Source organism: Lepidochelys kempii, chromosome 2 (assembly GCF_965140285.1).
Source record: "Lepidochelys kempii isolate rLepKem1 chromosome 2, rLepKem1.hap1, whole genome shotgun sequence".
NCBI classification, from domain to species: domain Eukaryota; kingdom Metazoa; phylum Chordata; order Testudines; family Cheloniidae; genus Lepidochelys; species Lepidochelys kempii.
Genome location: NC_136381.1, coordinates 207,935,976 through 207,955,283, shown reverse-complemented (window position 1 = coordinate 207,955,283; position 19,308 = coordinate 207,935,976). Strand labels below are relative to the sequence as shown.

General features: G+C 46.1%; 1 protein-coding gene across 2 annotated transcripts in view; it reads right to left on the bottom strand.

Moving 5' to 3' along the window:
• Window positions 1-17,210, bottom strand: part of SKAP2 (src kinase associated phosphoprotein 2) — a 149,133-nt gene extending 131,923 nt beyond the window's left edge. For both annotated transcript variants that reach the window (XM_073333650.2, XM_073333651.2), the window contains exon 1: window positions 17,004-17,210. In XM_073333650.2, the coding sequence (XP_073189751.1) occupies window positions 17,004-17,052 (49 nt within the window). In that variant the 5' untranslated portion in view covers window positions 17,053-17,210. The remainder of the gene's footprint in view (window positions 1-17,003) is intronic.
• Between the last annotated feature and the right edge of the window lie 2,098 nt (window positions 17,211-19,308).

Sequence of the window (19,308 nt, the reverse complement as noted above, 5' to 3'; positions counted from 1 at the left end):
GCTGAGTCTCACTCCTGAGGTGCTACCTTTTGCACAAGGGCAGAAACAAAAGGCCAGTGAGTTATTGTAGTTGTGAATCCTCCAGGCCCACTCACAGAAACTTGAGCAGCACTTTGCCCTAGAGTCTGTACCCTTTCACAAGCTCCAAGGATCCTGCCCCTCTTGCTCTGAAGTGCAGTTGGGATGCTGTCCTAAAGTAGAGTCCCATGAAGTCAATGGGCCTGATCCTGTTCCCACTGAAGACAGCAACAAAATAGCCAATAACTTCAAACAGGAGCAGCAAGTGTTCAGCAATTCTCAGGATCAAACCCCAAAGGTTCTACTGTGTGCAGGGGAGGGAAGAAATGAGCTTGGTGAACCCTTTGCCTTTTATATATTTACTCAACAAGTTAGCAGCTTTGAAGTGCTATTTAGATAGCAATATGCAAAAGTCCAGTGTCGCTGGTCACTTTTATAAACAGAAAGTGATGTTTACATTGTAATCTTTAAACCCTTCATCTAATTCACTAAAGCACGAGGCCTCTGCAGCCTCCAAGTAAACTCTGCAGGCCACCTTACTTCTCGTTGAATTCCAAACCTAAGCAAAAATACCACCATCCAAGTCACTGTCTGATAGATAAGAACATGTGCTGCAATTAGTGAGCAACAAACATCACTTACGGCTAGGGTTGCCAGGAGTCCAATTTTCGACAGGAAAGTCCAGTCGAAAGAGGACCTGTTCAGTGTCCAGTGAGATGTACTGACCGGACACTAAAAATCTGGTTACCGCATGTGGGTGGGAGACGCCGGGTCATCAGCCGGGGCTGCCTCCTACCTGCATCTTGTGGGAGCCAAGGAAGCCCATCTTGGAAGGTGGGGAGGGTGGAGAGGAAGGAGCAATGGGAGAAGGAGGAGAGCAATGAGCGATCGGGGTGGGGCCCCGAGGGAAGAGGTGAGCATGGGCAGGGCCTCAGGGAAGAGGCACGGCAGGAGGATGTTCCGGAGCTACTGTTGTAGTGTCCAGTTTTCAGAAATTAGAAAGTTGGCAACACTACTTATGGCTTAGGATATGCACCGTACTCAAACATGTTGGGGACCAATGTCTGTACTGTGGATCCAATGCATCCTTTTTCGACAAACTCTGAACGTGAAAGCAGAGATGAAAATAAAGCTTGCAACCTCCAAATAGTATAGAAGCAATGCAGAAATGGATGCACTATCTATTCTCATTGTGGGATTTTGCAAAAAGTCAATGAAATTGTGACAAATCTGTTGTTTATTGATAACAGCAGTGACATGGAAGAGAGATCTTTCCCAATGGGAATATAGATCTCTCCCTCCTGTGGGCTTTCGAGGTAAGCTAAGATACCACAGTAGATACTATTCACCTTACATCATTGTTCACCTTCTTATGCACAGAAGAAAAATCAAGTTGCATTCAGAAGAGCTTCAGAAGAGAGTCAACTCAAACCATATTATGGCACAAGTTCCTATAGTTTCTAACAAATACAACTCTTCCTTAGAATTGCTGTTAATATTTGCAACAGAGCTAACAAACAAATGCTCTGTCAAGTTCAAAACAAAAATTCCAACTCTCTCTTCTAGGATGCTAAGGCAGAAGCCTGATACAAGCTAAATTTCAATGCCAGTACCACAGTATAGCATATTAAAAAAGTGTAACGCACACTCAGACCTTTCAGCTGCCCACGATTATGTATGCCGTGTTGTAGCCGTGTTGATTCCAGGATATTAGAGAGGTAATATCTCTATTACCAACTTCTGTTGGCGAGAGAGACAAGCTTTCAAGCTAACACAGAGCTCTTTTTCAGGTCTGGGAAATGTACTCAGTGTCACAGCTAAATACAAGGTGGAACGGATTGTTTAGTATAAGTACTGTTATGAGTTAACGACTTATGCTAAACAATCTGTGCCACCTTGTATTTCACTCAGACACTCTGAGTACATTCCCCAGACCAGAAGACGAGCTCTGTGTAAGCTCACAGGCTTGTCTCTCTCACCAACAGAAGTTGGTCCAATAAAAGGTATTACCTCACCCACCTTGTCTCTCTCATGATTATGTAGAATGTTCTGCATTTTGGTCAAATCTTCCTTTGTTGCATAGCTCCACAGACAGACAATGCAATGCAGACACACAAGACACAGACTCCCCTGCAGAACACCTGTAGAGTGAAGTGCTCTGGGTTGGGATCCAGTAAGCCTTGAAATCTAAGCTCATCTCTTCTAGTCACTGCTGTTTGTATTTCTATGCACTTCATAGTCTTTATTACTGAACAGGGCCTCATACCCCTACATTTAAGAGGGAAGCAAGTATCATCCTCCCCAGAGGCCATTCAACACAATCTGCCACACTAGGCAAAGCTCCAATGTACCGCCCCTCTCCTCATAGGCCTAGGGCAGCAGATTAGGCCCAGCTAGCTAGAGCAGCCTCCGATTCCCCCATTCCATAAAAAACCTAACAGAGATGTTTTGCTCGAGATCATTTACGCTGGAACTGAGACTAGACCTCAGATCTCTAATATGACAGATACAAGTCTCACCCACTTAGCCATACTGCCTCTTGGGCTGAATGAGCCAATGCTTGTAACTGCTACTCTAACCACTAGTTCATTCTCCCTTCCCAAGGGCAGGAACAGATTCCTGAAATCCTGACCCCCAACATTCTACTGCTGAGTGGAAAACAGCTGTGTAATCCACTGGCAAAGTATACACCACACCCCTCAAAAATCTGGTCCACTCAAAGGATATCTTTAACTCAAGCATTAGAGATGGGGGTGACCAGGTGTCCGGTTTTCAACCGGAGCACCCGGTTGAAAAGGGACGCTGGGGGCTCCGGTCAGCACCACTGACTGGTCCATTAAAAGTCTGGTCGGCGGTGCTGTGGAGCTAAGGCAGGCTAGTCCCTACCTATCCTGGCTCTGCGCTGCGCCCCGGAAGCGGACAGCAGGTCCGGCTCCTAGGTGTGGGGGCCACAGCTCTGCACGCTGCCCCCGCCCCGAGCACCGGCATCACACTGCAGGGACGGTGCCTGCAGGTGAGAGCAGTGCACAGAGCAACCTGCCGCATCTCCGCCTAGGAGCTGGACCTGATGGCCACTTCCGGGGCACAGCACAGAGCCAGGACCAGCAGGAAGCCTGCCTTAGCCCCCCTGCTGTACCACTGGTCAGGAGCTGCCAGAGGTAAGCCTGCACCCCAACGCCGAGCCCCAACCCACTGCCCCAGCCCTGAGCCCCCCCAAACCCAGAGCCCCTTCCTGCACCCCAAACCACTCATCCCCAGCCCCACCCCAGAGCCTGCACCCCCAGATGGAGCCCACATCCCCCTGCACTCCAACCCCCTACCCTAGCCCAGAGCCCCCCCCACACCTTGAACCCTCTGCCCCATCCCCCAGCCTACAGCCTCCTCCTGCACCCCAAACCCCTCATCCCTGGCCTCACTCCAGAGCCCGCACTCCCAGACAGAGCCCTCAGCTCCTCAACCCATAGCCTCCTCCCACACCCTGAACCCCTCATCCCCAGCCCCACCCCAGAGTCCATACCCTCAGACAGAGCCCTCACCCCCTCCTGCCCCAGCCCAGAGCCCCCTCCCACACCCTGAACACCTCTGCCCCACTCCCCAGCCTGCACCGCAAACCCCTCATCCCCGGTCCCACCCCAGAGCCTGTACCCCCATACAGAGCCCTCACTCCCCTCCCGCACCCCAAACCCTGCCCAGTGAGTGAGTGAGGGTGAGGACAGCAAGCCACCGAGGGAGGGGGAATGTAGTGAGTGGGGGCCAGGGCCTTGGGGAAATGACAGGGAGGGGGAATGGGGCCTCAGGGAAGGGGTGGGGCTAGGGTGTCATTGTTGTGCAATTAGAAAGTTGGCAACCCTAATTAGAGGTCCGTGGTGAGAATCTGAAGGTCCTGGATTCAAACCCTGCTGCTGACACATGTGGGAGTTCCTTATGGTTGCACATGATGGCATCTCTGTTTAAATGCTTTTTAAAACAACTAGTTTAATTCAAACAGTGAGAAAGCCTCTTAAAACAGGTTTTATAGTTAAACAATTATAATTTGTCAGTTACAGTGAGACATTGAACAAAAACACAGCTGTTGCCCTTTTCAGTCATTATTCTCACACATTTTGATTGCTTCTATCACACACTGACAGACCAGAGGGCAAGAAGTATGCACATGCTATATAATCCATATTTCTGCAACAAAAAGAGCCAGAGGTCCTCTGCTGACAGTTTATATTTAGCACTATAATTACAAAGATGAATAGACATGGAGAAACTATTCCACACCAACTTATCTAAAGAAAGTTAACATACAAACCCTGAAATAATTAATGTTAATAACAGTGTTTGTTTTGCTGCTGTTTATATTTAATTATCTTAACCTTGTCTGAAGTACTCTAGAGTGAAATGAACGCTAGATGCAGCACTGAAAGATCTAACTGATAAGATCTGACTCACAAATTGCTGTCAAAAAAGACTACAAACTGATAGAAAAGAGACAGGGGACTAAAATATGGTACTAACTCATTTGTAATTAATCAAATGGTTTATTTAGTTTAAAACTTGATTGCCAATAGGTATAACCAATCAAAATTTTAAAAGACATTTTTATTTTGTTTATAATTTATATTTATCCTTTGTGTAGAAATGTTTAAGTCAGAGTTATTTTTGTTTGCAATTATCAATATAAACATATAGTGAGGACTTGGGCATCACAGTATTTCAGTGGGTCTACACAGGCAAATTTGGGAATTTTCCAATTTCTGGAGGCAGAATACAAACAGAAGGCCCAATCCCTCAGAACCTCATTCATGCGAGTGGTCAATGTCTTATGCTGAGGAGTTTTATGAAGTCAACAATTATTCTTGTGCATGAAGTCTACTCACATAAGGTTTTTCAGGATTCTGCTAAGAAAACTATACAAATGGGAAAATATAAAAATCTACAAATCACAAAAAAATTGTGGCCGTCTGAACATGCTTCTGCAGCCTGGCTTTCAGCTCTGCAAGGATACAATCATTTCATACCTAACACAGCTGTTTGCATTGTATATTACTAAATCGAGTAAATATCTGCTCTACTTGAAGTAAACATATTATAGGAGATATACTTTGGAAGTATGGCCAGCCACAATATCTCTTAATAGCACTAGGTCTAATTTTAGGAAGCAATTAACCAAGCTGACTTCAGAATTTGCACAGAAATCTACTATAAATTGACTTTAGACCTATTCCCTATCAGACAACCACCTCTGAAGCTGCCTCTGCATTTGTGCTATAAATCACGATTTGCAATGCATGCAACATTTGCTCTTTTCCCTCACAAGGAAGACCATCGGATGGTTTGGAAAATTTCTTCCTAGAGTTTGCTAAATAAATATTGGATCACATTGAACATGCTACTTGTCATGTTTTGATTTACATTTGTATTTATACAGCAACAACATATCTGTTACAAAAGAAGAATGAAGACAGACTTGCCACTGTAAGACAGCTAGCCGAAAACAGTGCATTAGTATAGGCTGACAAGTATTTAGACCTTTCTTTTGCCACATAGAATCTTTTATGGGCAGTCCAGTTGTATCTTAAACCACCATAAGCAAGACCATCTTTCTATATTACTACCAACATAAAATGAATTTACTGATAAAATAAACAACCAGCAATTCCCTTCAATGATTTACAGAGCAAAAGCACACATAGATTGCTCAGATCCTCAATTGAAATCAAACAGCTAGGACATTTCAAATAAATTACATTCAGGACAAAGTTCTAATCTCACCATATGGTGATTGGAACATTTTCTTCTCCACACCCCATGCCCCTCAGAGATGACCGAAGATCAGGCTCTAAAATGTTAAGGAGTTCTTGAAAAGCAGCACACTAATACAAATCAAGATCAGTTTACAACATGATTCCAAATGAGCTACAGTAAACAATCTTAAGGATTAACCTAAGATTTACACAATATGCCACATTATACTGCATCTATTGTGGTTTGTTGACATGTGATTAGAAAAGAAACGTAAACTTAGTCAGATGAGAAAGATAGTTTGTCTTTTTCAATTAACGTGGCATGTAAGTGAGTAATGAGTGTATAAAAAATAGTCTATGCCATTTTTACCACTCACATGACACTTATTCTCAAATTTATGGCAGACACAACTGAACAATGTTTCAAATCACTGGAGGCTATTTCTTACTAGGAAGCTTGTGTAGGGCTCTTTACCTCACTGTTTCCAGTCCCATTCCAGTACTGTTCAAATGCATATTAACAGCTGCAAAGATATGTCTACTCAGATATGCACATAACCCTGGGATTCTTTTACAATGAACATTAATTTCAGCAATATCAGCCTGAAAATTATGCATTACAATAAATAATTGTATGGATGTTTATGTTTTAAAACTAATGTACAAAAATTATTCTGAGTTTTTTTATGATAGGGAAGGGAAGGCACATGTCCAGCAACAGCTGATGAGGAGGTAAGAGAAGGATGACTGGTTTCTGAGGACAGATGAAGAATATAACTGCTGCAGTGCCCAACACCAAAAAGTAAATATGATAAATTAGACTTCCTTAATCCATGCACCTGATCCACCATCTTGTGCCTCATGCGTCTTCCCTCCCTATGATGCCTAGTCTTAGGAAGCTGCTTTGGGATGCTGGATAAATTATCTTCATTTGAAGAAAAAAATAAGGGACTTGCGGTGAAATGTGGCAATCTGGAAAAGATCACTGGAAATTCAGAACATAAAGCTGAGTGATGAGCAGCTGCTCAGGAGAGAACCTGGGAGACAAAATCTTGTAGTAGATTTTGATGAGGAATTTTTGTTCAGTGGAAGAAATGCAGCAGGAAACGAGGGGGACGGGGGAAAAAAAATCAGTACTTGGCTTTCTTAACATCCTGAAAAGGATGAATCTTATTGTCAAGCTGTCTGGAGTGGCTCAGGAGCATAAGAACCAAACTCAGGGCAGACTGTGAAGAAGTGGAGCACAAATCCCAAATTGGCTGTGAGTTTTATACTTAGATGTCACCAACTATCAAATGCGAACTCCTCAAGCACTATAACTGCCTTACCATAGAGTCACAGACAGTCCCCTTGGGTACTCCAGTCCACCCTGCCACGCAGGTAAGCTTTCAATATATTCACATCTACTGTTTGCCCTCCTCCTTGCCATGGGGGTTTCCTTATAAGTGACTTCATTCCCTCTATCACCTCAAGATGTCCTTCCCAAAAATCTTGCATTTTGTTCTTCTTCTCTGGAATCAACACCAAATCACCTGTGTCAAAGATCTTCCTTTAGCATGCCTGTCATATTTCTGAGACACCTGACTCCTTTCAAACTTCTGTATAGAGACTAATTGTATAAAACAGGGGTAGCCAAATTTACTGGCCCTCCAAGCCGCATATGACAATCTTCAGCCCAGAATGGGCTGAGCTGCTCCCTTTTTTATCCTGGTTCCAGCTGGAGCATGCCCAGCAGGGATAAGGGGGCCTGGCCTCCTCATCCCACAGAGTGTAATTAGCCCCTGCTGAACCAGTGCGGGGTAGGTACACACCATTACAGGGATATTCCCCTCTCCTTGCATAACTTTTCAAGGTCTTTTCTGTCAAGACCATCATATGACTGTGATTCACTCACTGAGTCTATTCTTTAGCCTTTAAAAACTCTCAATATCAAGCTAAAACTTCTAATAGCACTGGGGTACGAGCTATAAACCCAGCAGACCCGTGGCATGTGAATCCTGCCAAGACTATACTGGTGTCTAAGCTGCCTGGAGAGGCACAGGAGAGTGAGTACCAACCTCAGGGCAGACTGTTAAGAAGCAGGCCACAAACCCCAAACTGGTTGTGAATTCTATACTTAGATTTCACCATCCACGTATCAAGTATAAATTCCTCAAGCACTGTAACAGTTTTAACATGGAGTCACAGACAGTCCCCTTGGGTTCTCCTGTCTATCTTGCCACTAGGGTTGCCAACTTTCTATTTGCAGAAAGCCGAACAACCTTGCCCCACCCATTTCCCAGCAGCCACGCCACTTGCTTCTCAGAGGCCCCGCCCCCTACTCACTCTATCTCCCCCCAGTCACTCGCTCTCCCCCACCCTTGCTAACTCTCTCATTTTCACTGGGCTGGGGCAGGGGATGTGGTGCAGGCTCCGACTGGGGGTGCAGGCTCTGGGGTGTGGCCAGGAATGAGGGGTACATGAGGGGGCTCTGGGCTGGGGTCGAGGAGTTCAGAGTTTGGGAGGGGGCTCCAGGCTCTGGCAGGAGTGTGGGGGGGGTATAGGTTCTGGGCTGGGAGTGCGGGCTCGGAAGTGGGGCCAGAATTGAGGGGTTCAGGGTGCAGGAGGGGGCTCTGGGCTGGGGCAGGGGTGCGGGAGGGGATACATACTCTGGGCTGGGAGTACAAGCTCTGGGGTGGGGCCAGGGATGAGGGGGTTAGGGTGCAGGAGGGAGGCTCAGGGCTGGGGCAGGGGTGCGGAGTGCAGGAGAGGGTGCAGACTCCAAGAGGGAGTTTGTGTGCAGGAGGAGGCTCAGGGCTGGGACAGGGGAGCGGGAGGGGATTCAGGGTGCAGGCTCTGGTTGGCACTCACCTCAGGCAGCTCCTGGAAACAGCGACATGTCCCTCTGGCTCCTAGGCACGGCACAGTCAAGTGGCTCTGCATGCTGCCCCCAGCTGCAGGCACTGCCCCTGCAGCTCCTCTTGGCCGCGTTCCCGGCCAATGGGAGCTGTGAAGCTGGCGCTCGGGGCGGTGGAGGGGCAGCACGCAGAGTCTCCCTGGCCGCCCCTGCAGCTAGGAGCCAGAGGGACATGTCGCCGCTTCCAGGAGCCATGCAGAGCTGGGTAGGGAGCCTGCCTGCACTGCAACCGGACTTTTAGCGGCCCAATCAGCGGTGCTGACTGGAGCCACCAGGGTCCCTTTTTGACCACCTGTTCCGGTCAAAAACCGGATGTCTACCAACCCTACTTGCCACCCAGGCAAGTTTGCCTTTTTGACAGACAGTCCCTTACACTTTAAAAAAAAAAAAATCACAACAGTATTCAGTTTACTCCCAGTCCCAAAGAACCAGTCACTTATCCCAGGTCAATTGCACCTTAGATCCTATACCAAACACCACCTGCAGCCAATCCTATTATAGATTTAAGTTTCAAAAGGTGATAGAAGCGGCTGTAATATGAAAGTTCTGTGTGTCCTCAAGGACTAACCTAAACGAAGCAGCTGGGGATCCCTTGCTTATGCATAGAAAACTTGCGCTTTCAAAGTCCAAGCAACATAGAGATCCAGTTTCTTCTTGTCAGGGATTTTTATTCCCTTCCCCCAGAGTTCATGCTGATGGGAGGAGTCCACAAGTATGTCTCCTCTTCATGGGTGTGGGGGGGAGCTATTAATAAAGCCTTTGTTTTTTTATGTTTCACAATGGCTCATTTGATTTTGGTGGGCAGGACCTAACCCCTTCAGTAGAAAGCCAGAATTTTACATGAATTAATGCTCCTTTCCTGTTTGATGACTTATACAATTACAGAGGTTTACAGTGCAAACACTCAATATAACCTTATACCATGGGGTACAGATGTTACAAGTGAGATTACTATATGCAGCATCCTACAAGCACTTCATAAAGTCTAAACACTAAACACATTCTTAGAAACTTAACATCTATTTTAACAATGCTAACACACAAATGAGCCAGACTGGTTTCCAGCTATGCATTTGTCAATATTTTGTTGAGGCCTAGGGGCCTTGGCATGAGCTGGCACTTGGTCTGCCAGAGTCATACTTAACACATTAGTTACAAAAACTTCTTTAACTTTTTTAATATTAGAATAGAGAAGTTACCATTTCATAGGTACTTACAACACATGAAAAGCTGGCGGTACCCTTATTGTAACCCTGGACATCATGAGTTTGAGACACAGATCACTTATGCATTGCACAGGAGCAACAAGATCTCTTCAAAACAGAAACAGAATTCTTTTCTTCCCAGACTGAAATCCCCATTACCCCAAAACATCTAAAAAACTCAGTGAAATTCAGAAACTATTTGCAATCAAAACCATGGAGGTAGGCATTCTGTACACCATAATTTGTGGAGTAGGTAGTAGCAGAAAATGTACATTTGTTGGGAAGCAGACACCTCCAAAATAACTTCTGGATTAAGCAGAAGCCAAAATTTATGGAATGTGAATCAAAGAGTTATGAGAAAATAAAATCTCTTTCCACTAATATGGGTCAACAATGAAGCAAATGTCATTCTTTATGCAAAAGGTATTATAAAGTTCCATCATGCTTTCAAGGAGGACCATGACCCTAAATTATAAGGAATATGGTAGCAAGTTCTATATTTCAGTTGCCTAATAGTTTTCATTAGGAAACATTTGACTTTTTTAGGGATGGTTTAACACCTCCAACATTTGCAGATGTCTTTTGACATTCATCAGGAAGAAAAAGTCCTGGTGCTAGAGAAATGCCTTTTCTTTATCCTAGGGAATTCTCTTAAATTTGGCTGAAAAAATAAAAATTTTTAAACAGCAATTTCCCTTCTGCTGTTTGTATAGTGAACACGATTTTGGCAACATAGCAAAATAACAGTTTAACATGAATATTTCAGTATAAGGCCAGGCCCACATTGCCACAGAAGCAGCAGCACCAACTGATACTGCACTGGGAACCCCAGGAGCAGACAACTTCCTCAAGAGAGGGAAGAGGAGAGAGAGCACTATACTGGGCCCTGCCTCCCCTTATGGGCACAGAGCATGGCCCCACCCATCTCTGCCCCCGTGGGGGCACCACATAGGTAAAGAGCTCATCACCACCACCCCCACACAAAGAAAAGAGAAAGAGATCTGGACTGGGCTTCCCCTGGCCACCCCTTGCAACAAGCACATTGCCACAGTGGCCCTTCCTCCTACTTTACAGGAACAGCTTTCTCCTGCTTCCAACCAATGTATAGTCATTCCTGTAGCTCACGCTGTTCTGCAATGCTGAAGGTTCAGTGTTAAACCCTACCAATGATACACAATGGCACAGGTTGAACAGTTGCTCACAAGATAATTTTTTAAAACCTTTTTGCATTGAAAAAAGAGATAAGAATGTTATTTAGGTTGCAAAGTCAAGCATTCAAAAGTTAGGAAATAAAGTTGACGATGCAACTTAATTCATTCCTCTTGTGTGTATGCATTATCACAATCTTTAATTACATAATCACATACTATTTTTCCAAGGGACCCCTGACTTATTCAGTGTACAAGATAAATGTACACTGTACAGTGCACCAATCTGGGTTATGAAGTGAATGAGAAAGTTTGTAGGATCTCTTCCTTTGTTGCAGAAGTTGGAAGAAGTGGATAGAAAATGAGGCTAGAGACAACTGGGTAGAAAAGGAATGGTTCCATGGTTAAAGCAAATGAACGCCAGTCAGGAGAACTCAGTTCTATGCTGTCTCTGCAATAGGAACTCTATGTGCTTGTGAAGTAGAATGAATTATATTGAAATTATAATTCATTAAAGAAATGCTACTTGAAGGGTTTGTTGAAATATAGTTGTCAGGAAGAGAAACATTAAGGAGTGTGAGACAATGGGTCTTCAAACTAATTAACTTAGAGCTCCTACTGAGCTAGGAGATTGGTAAACTTTAGTATGCAAATAAGATATGTATGTATATTTGTCAGTTTCTGCTTCCTTTTGTCTCTTATGTTAAATTGGCTTTGGCTTAATTGTATAAATAAGTTAGAATGAGCCTCAGAGAGGGGCTCACATATCTGGGTGCATTGGCAAAGCGCTTTGCTAATAAACAGAGTAGTCTGACAAATTATGTGAGTCCTGAATATGACTTTGACATGCTGTTTTGCAATTTATATAGCCTGAACTGTTCATAGGTAGTAAGTCCCTGATTGTGTTTCTCTCCCTTGGGGTCTGATATACAGAAGTGCTGAGTAGTCACAACTACAACTGAAGTCAATGGAAGCACCTCTCTGACAGTAAGGCAGCATGGTCTGGAGAAACAAGTACATGGTTTGGAGACAGAGCGTTTTGCATTCTAACCCTGGCTCTCCACTGATTCAGTGTGTGGCCTCAGACATGTTTCTTTCTCAGTTTCCCCATGTGTAAAATGGGGATAATACAGAGATGAATTCATCAGTATTTGTGAGCCACTTGAACACTACATTAATAAGCACCATAGAAAAGGCCGAGACGAATAATGCATTGCAGACTTTGGATGGTGTGCAGTAAATAAGGTAGGAGTTACTAATTTAATGAAGATAAAGATACTGAACCGCTGCCTCTTCTCTCAACTACCGCCTAGACAGTGTAGAGAATGAGGCTAGTGTCCTGTGCAAAAAAAAATAGCATGTGATCATATAATTAAAGACAGTACCATAAAGCACACACTGGGGTGTATGGGGGGGGGGGGGTGAATAGAGATTGCTTGTGCAACCTCAGCTCTAGTATTTCCTAATTTTCAAAGTGCTTAACTATCAACTTTGCAACTTAAATAACTTTTAACATAGCTTTTTTGTATATGATCTGTATGAAGTATCTGTTGGTATGGTGGGGCACTGGTACTGCCAGGGTTAACTCCACCCTTTGGGCCAAGGAGGCCACGCCCCTCGGCCCTGCTGGTCATGTTCCAGCTGGAGACCAGGTATAAAAGAGATCAGCCCAGCTCAGAGTAGACTGTTAAGAAGGGAGGATATATGTTGTATATGCCAGACTGGGAAATACTGAGGCCCTGGGTAGTAGAAGCCAGGGGTGCTGAGACCCAGGTGAATGCCCAAGCTCCTGCAGATGCCCAAGGAGTAATGGACCTGCTGGGAGCCACACAGGCTGAGGAGCCCAAGAACTTGGAGATGCCAGGACCACTGCACCAGGGACAGGGTAGGAAGTAGCACAGTACACTAGTCATTGTGCTGGGTGGTGTCAGTGTGTTTTGGATGGGTTTCCCTGCTGAACCACTGGTGAGCACACTTGCCACTACCAGGACCCTGAGCTGGGATCTGGTGGAGCAGGGAGGGCCTGGGTCCCCCTACCTGGCTGCCACCCACCCCCAGGTTGTGGCCAACTCCCCTGACTGGCCACTAGGCCACACAGCCCTGAAAGGGCAGTCCTATTGACTTACCCCTAGGCCACACTGTACCAAGACCCAGGAAGATTGCCAAGATTCAGCTGTGGGGGAAATAATCCTCACCCTGCCCCAAAAGGGGATGGGTGTGCTTGCCCTGTGACAGTTGGGTTGTTTAAATAAGCTATCCTATTTTTTCTAGGAAAAGCACACAGAAGTGAAGTTTTCAACTGAATAGCAATCTATGCCCTCAAGGCTTTTTCTCCCCACCACAATTCAAAGGACAGACATGTCTGTAATGGTTAATGAGACAATATCTGTTATTACTCACCCCCTTGTCCCTCAGAATTCTTAAGTATCATGTCTAACCAACTGAATAGTCTCTCAACTCTATACAAGTTTTATTATGCTCAGAAAGAGCTAGGAGATGAACAAGTGTTAAGTACGCTTTCCGTCAAGTACTCTGATTAAACCAGAGTGTGAACTTAAACCGTAAATATGTCTTCCACTGTAACTTAAAGATCTAGATATTGTTCTTGTTGTACTAAATTTTAAACTATTTTAAGAAAAGTTTAAAAACCCACATCACTTTGTCCTTAAACTTGTTTACTGAAGATAGTCCTTGTAAAAAGTACAGCTTCATTTCACCATAGAAGAACTGGTTTCAGAGTAGCAGCTGTGTTAGTCTGTATCCGCAAAAAGAAAAGGAGTACTTGTGGCACCTTAGAGACTAACATTTTTAAATATCTAAAAAACTGTAACCCAAGGGTATTTTACAGACTGACTAGGTATTTATTGACAGTCAACTTTGCATTTCAGTCACTATAATCAATGAGAGCCTCCATGTACAGCTGACCTCCCAGCCTGTACAGGAGAGGCATTAGCTGCCTCTGCAGCGCTGCCTCATTGAGCCTTATAGAGGCCTCTTCAAGCAGTCTGTGCTGGGGGAGAGAGTGGAGACTAAACAGGATGGGCGGGGAGGAAGAGGGTGCACATTATTAGAAGAAATAATACAAACTCAGACTGTATTGTCTCATCTGCATAGATCCCCTTAGATCTCATGGGCAGCCATGTCCAAGAGGAGTTCCCAGCAGCACTTCAGGAGGGTGGAAGCTGCAGGGTGTCCAGAAGCAAAACTTTCATGAGGATGCCCCTGGGTCCCCTCCTGTAGAACCTTGTGGATCCCTGGAAATTTTCCAGGTTTGGAGTCTGCAGCCTATTCCAGGGGGATGGGGGGGGGGAGGGATGTTAACAAACCTTCCCCTCCTGCCCCTAATATTACAAGGTAACTTCATAGAGATTTCCTTCCTCCAGATGATTTTACTGCAGAGCAAAGGGGTTCTAGGCCAATATTTTTTACAAAGATTAATTACACTCAGACACCACATAGCCTTAACCTTTCTGAATCTACTTTGCAAACCTGCCTCCTTAACATTAAGCACCTAAATAAGTAGCCTGATTTTAAGTGGTACTGAACTAAAACTAGTGGGAGATGTAAGTACTCTGTCCCTGTGAAATTCAGGCCATTTCTTCAGGTGCCCAAGTGTGGATTTAAAGCACTAGAATGTGAAGAATATGGTTTAAGTGTCTTTACCACGGTCATGTGGAAGTCTGTCATAACCAGGAATAGAAACAAAGTTCTCCAGTGCTTTAACCATTCAAACTGAAGTAGTTTTTTCCAAAGCGAATTAAAAAATCCTGAGTTTTGAGATGTATAACTTACCCCAAATCAGTAACAATAAGCTATTTAGTGCTGCGGGGAGAGGGGGGGAAAAGGAAATCAAGTACACTAGTGTAAATCTTACGCATAACAAAGTATGCCTCAAACCATTCTAAAGCCTCTTTTATGTAGACTATTGCTGGTCATCTTCTGTGGTGAGAAAGTATTCCTTAGTAGTCAGTTCATCACACTTCATCATGTCCATATAAACACCTACATAGCCACACCATAATCTCTCACATTTTATTGAAACAATATGTGATGCACCAACACAGTAACATTTGAATTAAGCCAGGTGATCTAGGACTATATTGTTTTCCTATGAACTAATACATTTTTCTGTTTTATTGGTTTTGGGGCATGTTTAAACTGCCAAAAGGATCTCTAGACCAGGGGTGGGGAACCTTTTTTCTAACAGGGCCACTGACCCACAAAAAAACACAGTTGTAGGCCACACAGGGAGAGGTGCAGAGGCTTGGGGATCCCTGCCTGCCAAGGCTCCACGCTGCTCCCAGAAGCAGCCGCTATGTCTGGCCCCTAGGCAGAGTGGCCAGGGGTTTTCTGGCCAATAGGAGCTTCAGAGCTGGCAATGGGGTTTGGGGCAGCACGCTGGGCTTCCCTGATTGCCCCTGCTCATAGGGGCCACAGGGATATGCCGGTAGCTTCCGGAAGCCGCATGGAGCCAAATGGACTTTTAACAGCCTGGCAACCCTAGCTTCCCCCCACAGTGAAGCTTGGGGTTTCCGGCCTATGGCGGGGAGACCTGCCACGGGCCAGATCCGGCCTGCGGGCCGTAGGTTCCTCACCCCTGCTCTAGACCAACTATGTTTCTCAAAGATTTAGATGAGGTACCTTTCAACTCACTGGTTAGGATCCAGCCAAGGTCAGTAGTGACCAAATTTTGGTCACATGATGGCTGCTTCACTATCCATTCATTCCAATATAAGCCCCTAATTGGTGGACAGGTTTTTACATCACTGTTCATATCCTTAGAGAGAAAAGGAGGGTGAGGTAACATCTTTTATTGGACTGACTTCTGTTGGCGACAAAGGGCAAGTCTAACTTACAGCGCTACATCAACACAGTTGCGCTGCTATAGCATGTCTGGTGAAGATGCGCTATCCCTTAGTGAGAGTGCTCTGCCGCTGGCAAAAGTACTCCACCTCGGCGAGAATCATAAGCGATGTCAGTGGGAGAGCATCTCCTGCTGTCATAGGACCGCTGTGGACAGTGCAAAACCTGTGTGGCTCGGGGGCCGGAGGGGGTTTAACCCTCAGAGGGACATAAATTAAATGGTACTGTAGACCTGCCCAAAGACAAGATTTTTGAGCTTTCACAGATCTCTTCAGGTCCTGGGACCAACATGGCTACAACATTGTTAGTACCCTTGTCAGTTTCAGCAAAGGGGCCAGGCATCAAAACTGGCATGAAGACTGAAGAACCATCTCACCCCTAGTTTCTCTCTCCAAAATAAGTGAAAGCACATTATTGAGCAGTTGCAGGAAAGTGTGCAGAGACACATGCATGTACATGTTTGAATATTATTTGTAAATATAATCTAAGCAAACAATATGTAAAAATGGAAAATCAGGAATAAGTAGACAGAGTATATATTGTGTGTGAGAGACCGAGGAAGTAAGAAGCAGACCTGTCCTTCCTCATTTCAGCTGTACTGAAATAGAAGGCAGATATTTTATTTATTTTTTTAAAAAAAGAGCATAATCAAAGTAAACAGAGCCTGCGGGGGAACTTTAAATACAAAAAAAATAATTGGGAAGGAAAAGATTATAAAACCGCACAAATGAGGAGTGGCCTTTTCACCATTAAAGGAGAAACTACTTTCAGAAATACCACAAGCCCCTAAAATAAAGATTTTTTTTTAAAAATTTACAAATAAAAAAACCCCATTTTTTGGCATCACAGCTTCTTACCACCCTGCCACCTGCACCACTACTCTCCTCTCAGTCCTGTACTCTCCCCTTCCAATCACCAACACTCCCCCCTGCTGCAAGCACCACACTGGAAGCGTGTGATGACAAGCAAACACAGAAACGAATCAATCCACCTAATAAATGCAAAATAACCCACCATTCTTGGAGGTGCAGCTGCCACCCTTCCTTCCCACCCCTTCTGCCCCCGCCACCCCTCCTTCCCACGCCAGCCCCCCATGTCTGCTCCTCTGCCCCAGCCTCCTGGGAGCCCCCTCCCGGGTTACCTGCCAGGAGGCTGACGACGTCCTCGGGAAGGGCGGGTGGGCTGCGCATGCTGAGTGAGGAGGGCAGGGAGGGCAGCTGCTGGCCTCGGACCCCGGAGGGAGGAAGTGACAGCCCCGCCCCCAGGCTCAGCAGGGGGAAGTCATTGAAACCTCAGGAGCAAGACGGGGCGGGGCTGCTCGCTACTCTCCTCTCTCCGCTTCAGTTCGGCCGCGCATGCGCTTCCGCCTCGGTCAGGCTCAGGGTTGTGGCGTTACACCCGCTGCTCGGCTCCCACTTAGCCCTGCCCCAAGCAGAGCCGGCGTGGTCCCCCTCACGTGACCACAACTGCCTCCATTTTTAATGTGGGCATAATGTTCAAAGAGGCCTGAGCGGAGGAGCCGTCCCGCTACCCTAATCAAAAATGGCGCCCAAGCCGATTCATTGGCCTGCCGCCCGCTGGGACGGGGCTTCCGTCGCTGATTGGTTCATTGTTTCCGCTCCCTCCCCCCCGCCCCGCCCATCGCGTTACTCGGGTCCCCCACTTTGCCTCTCTGTGCTCCGCCCCGGCTGTAAAGCGCATCCCGCCAGGCAGAGGCTGACCGCTCGCTTAGCCCCCCCCAGGGCCGGGAGCCGGGAGCCGGGGCGAGAAGGATAGAAACGGGGGGGCGGAGGAGAATGAGCGGGCAGAGGAAGAGGGAGGCGGGGAGGGAGGAACAGGTGCAATGGGGGAGGTAGGTGGGGGGCAGAGAGGCAGGAGAAGGGTGCAGTGCAGGAGAGGAGGCGGGGGTGGGGAGGGAAGGATGAGCAGGGTACAAGGGAGGAGGGACAGAGACTGACCCAAATTGTAATCTGCATTTCTTCACTCTCTGTGCTGGATTGGGGGATGCACAGGCATCTCTGCTGAGAAGGAGGAAGAGAACAACCATTCTGACCTTAGGTACAATCCTAGACCAATGGCTCTCAACCTTTCCAGACTACTGTACCCCTTTCTGGAGTCTGATTTCTCTTGCATACCCCCTCCTCAGTTAAAAACTACTTGCTTACAAAATCAGACATAAAAATACAAGTGTCACAGCTCACTATTACTGAAAAATATCTTACTTTGTGATTTTACCATATAATTACAAAATAAGTCAATTGGAATATTAAATATTCTACTTACATTTCAGTGTATAGTACATAAAATAGGGATTTAAAATGTTACCCAGTTAACCAGTAAGCATTAGTGTTACCGGTTAACCCGCCTTAACTGTTAACCCCCAGGGCGACTGCCTGCCACAATCCCAGCAGTCCTGTGCTGGCCAGCTGCCCCACCAAATCAGAGCCGTCCCTTGGGTTGGGCAAATCAGGGCGACTGCTCCAGGTCCTGTGCTTTGGGGGCCTCTGCAGGCCGATGCAATTGTCTGGTGCGGTTGGTCGCGGAATTCATAGGTACAGGAACTATGGGAACGTGTGACAGGGGTCCCAGCTGGCGGCCCCGTGCGACTGGGGCTCTGCCCAGCCACTGATGCACAGGGGGCCTCCAAGCCTGCAGGGGCTGATTTGTCCTGGGCCCCGCACCCGTATAGGGATGACCCTGCCACCGACCCCACCAGCCCCACGCCGGCCTGCGCTCCACCAACCTCAGCAGCCCTGCGCCGGCCAGGTGGATCAGCCATGCCAGCTAGACACAAAAGCCCCCGTCACGCCGGCCGGCCAGCCGAAACCAACCCCAGCCCCGGTCCCTTTAATCGGTTAATCGTTTAAACTATATAATCTTAAGCGGTAAACTTTTAAAACTATATTTACATCCCTAACATAGAACAGTCTGTGAAATAAGTCATTTTCTGTATGAAATTTTAGTTTGTACTGACTTTGCTAGTGCTTTTTATATAGCCTTTTGTAAAACTATGCAAATATCTAGATGAGTTGATACACCCCCTGGAAGACCTCTGTGTACCCCCAGGGGTATGTGTACACCCTTAGTTGAGAACCACTGTCCTATAGGTTCCCTCTTCCCCTCTTTCTTTCAGCCCCAGGTTCAGATGCTGCTCTCAACAGTTTGTGTGTTCCAAATTGGGCTAGATGTCTTGCAGGAGCAAGATCTTCCCATCACCACTACCATTTCAATGGGACTACACATTTACTTAAAGCCAAGCGTATGTGTGTATAAGACCTTGCAAGATCAAAGCCTGATTGCCAAAAATGTATTTCTCTGCACTTGGGGGATTGGACTCAGTATTGTTTCAGTGGTTCCCCCCACACTTTAATTACACAAGACAGCTCATTTCAGTTACATCTGGTTTTCAGAGCTGTACAGCTTTATAGCCAGCTTGACTGAAGCAC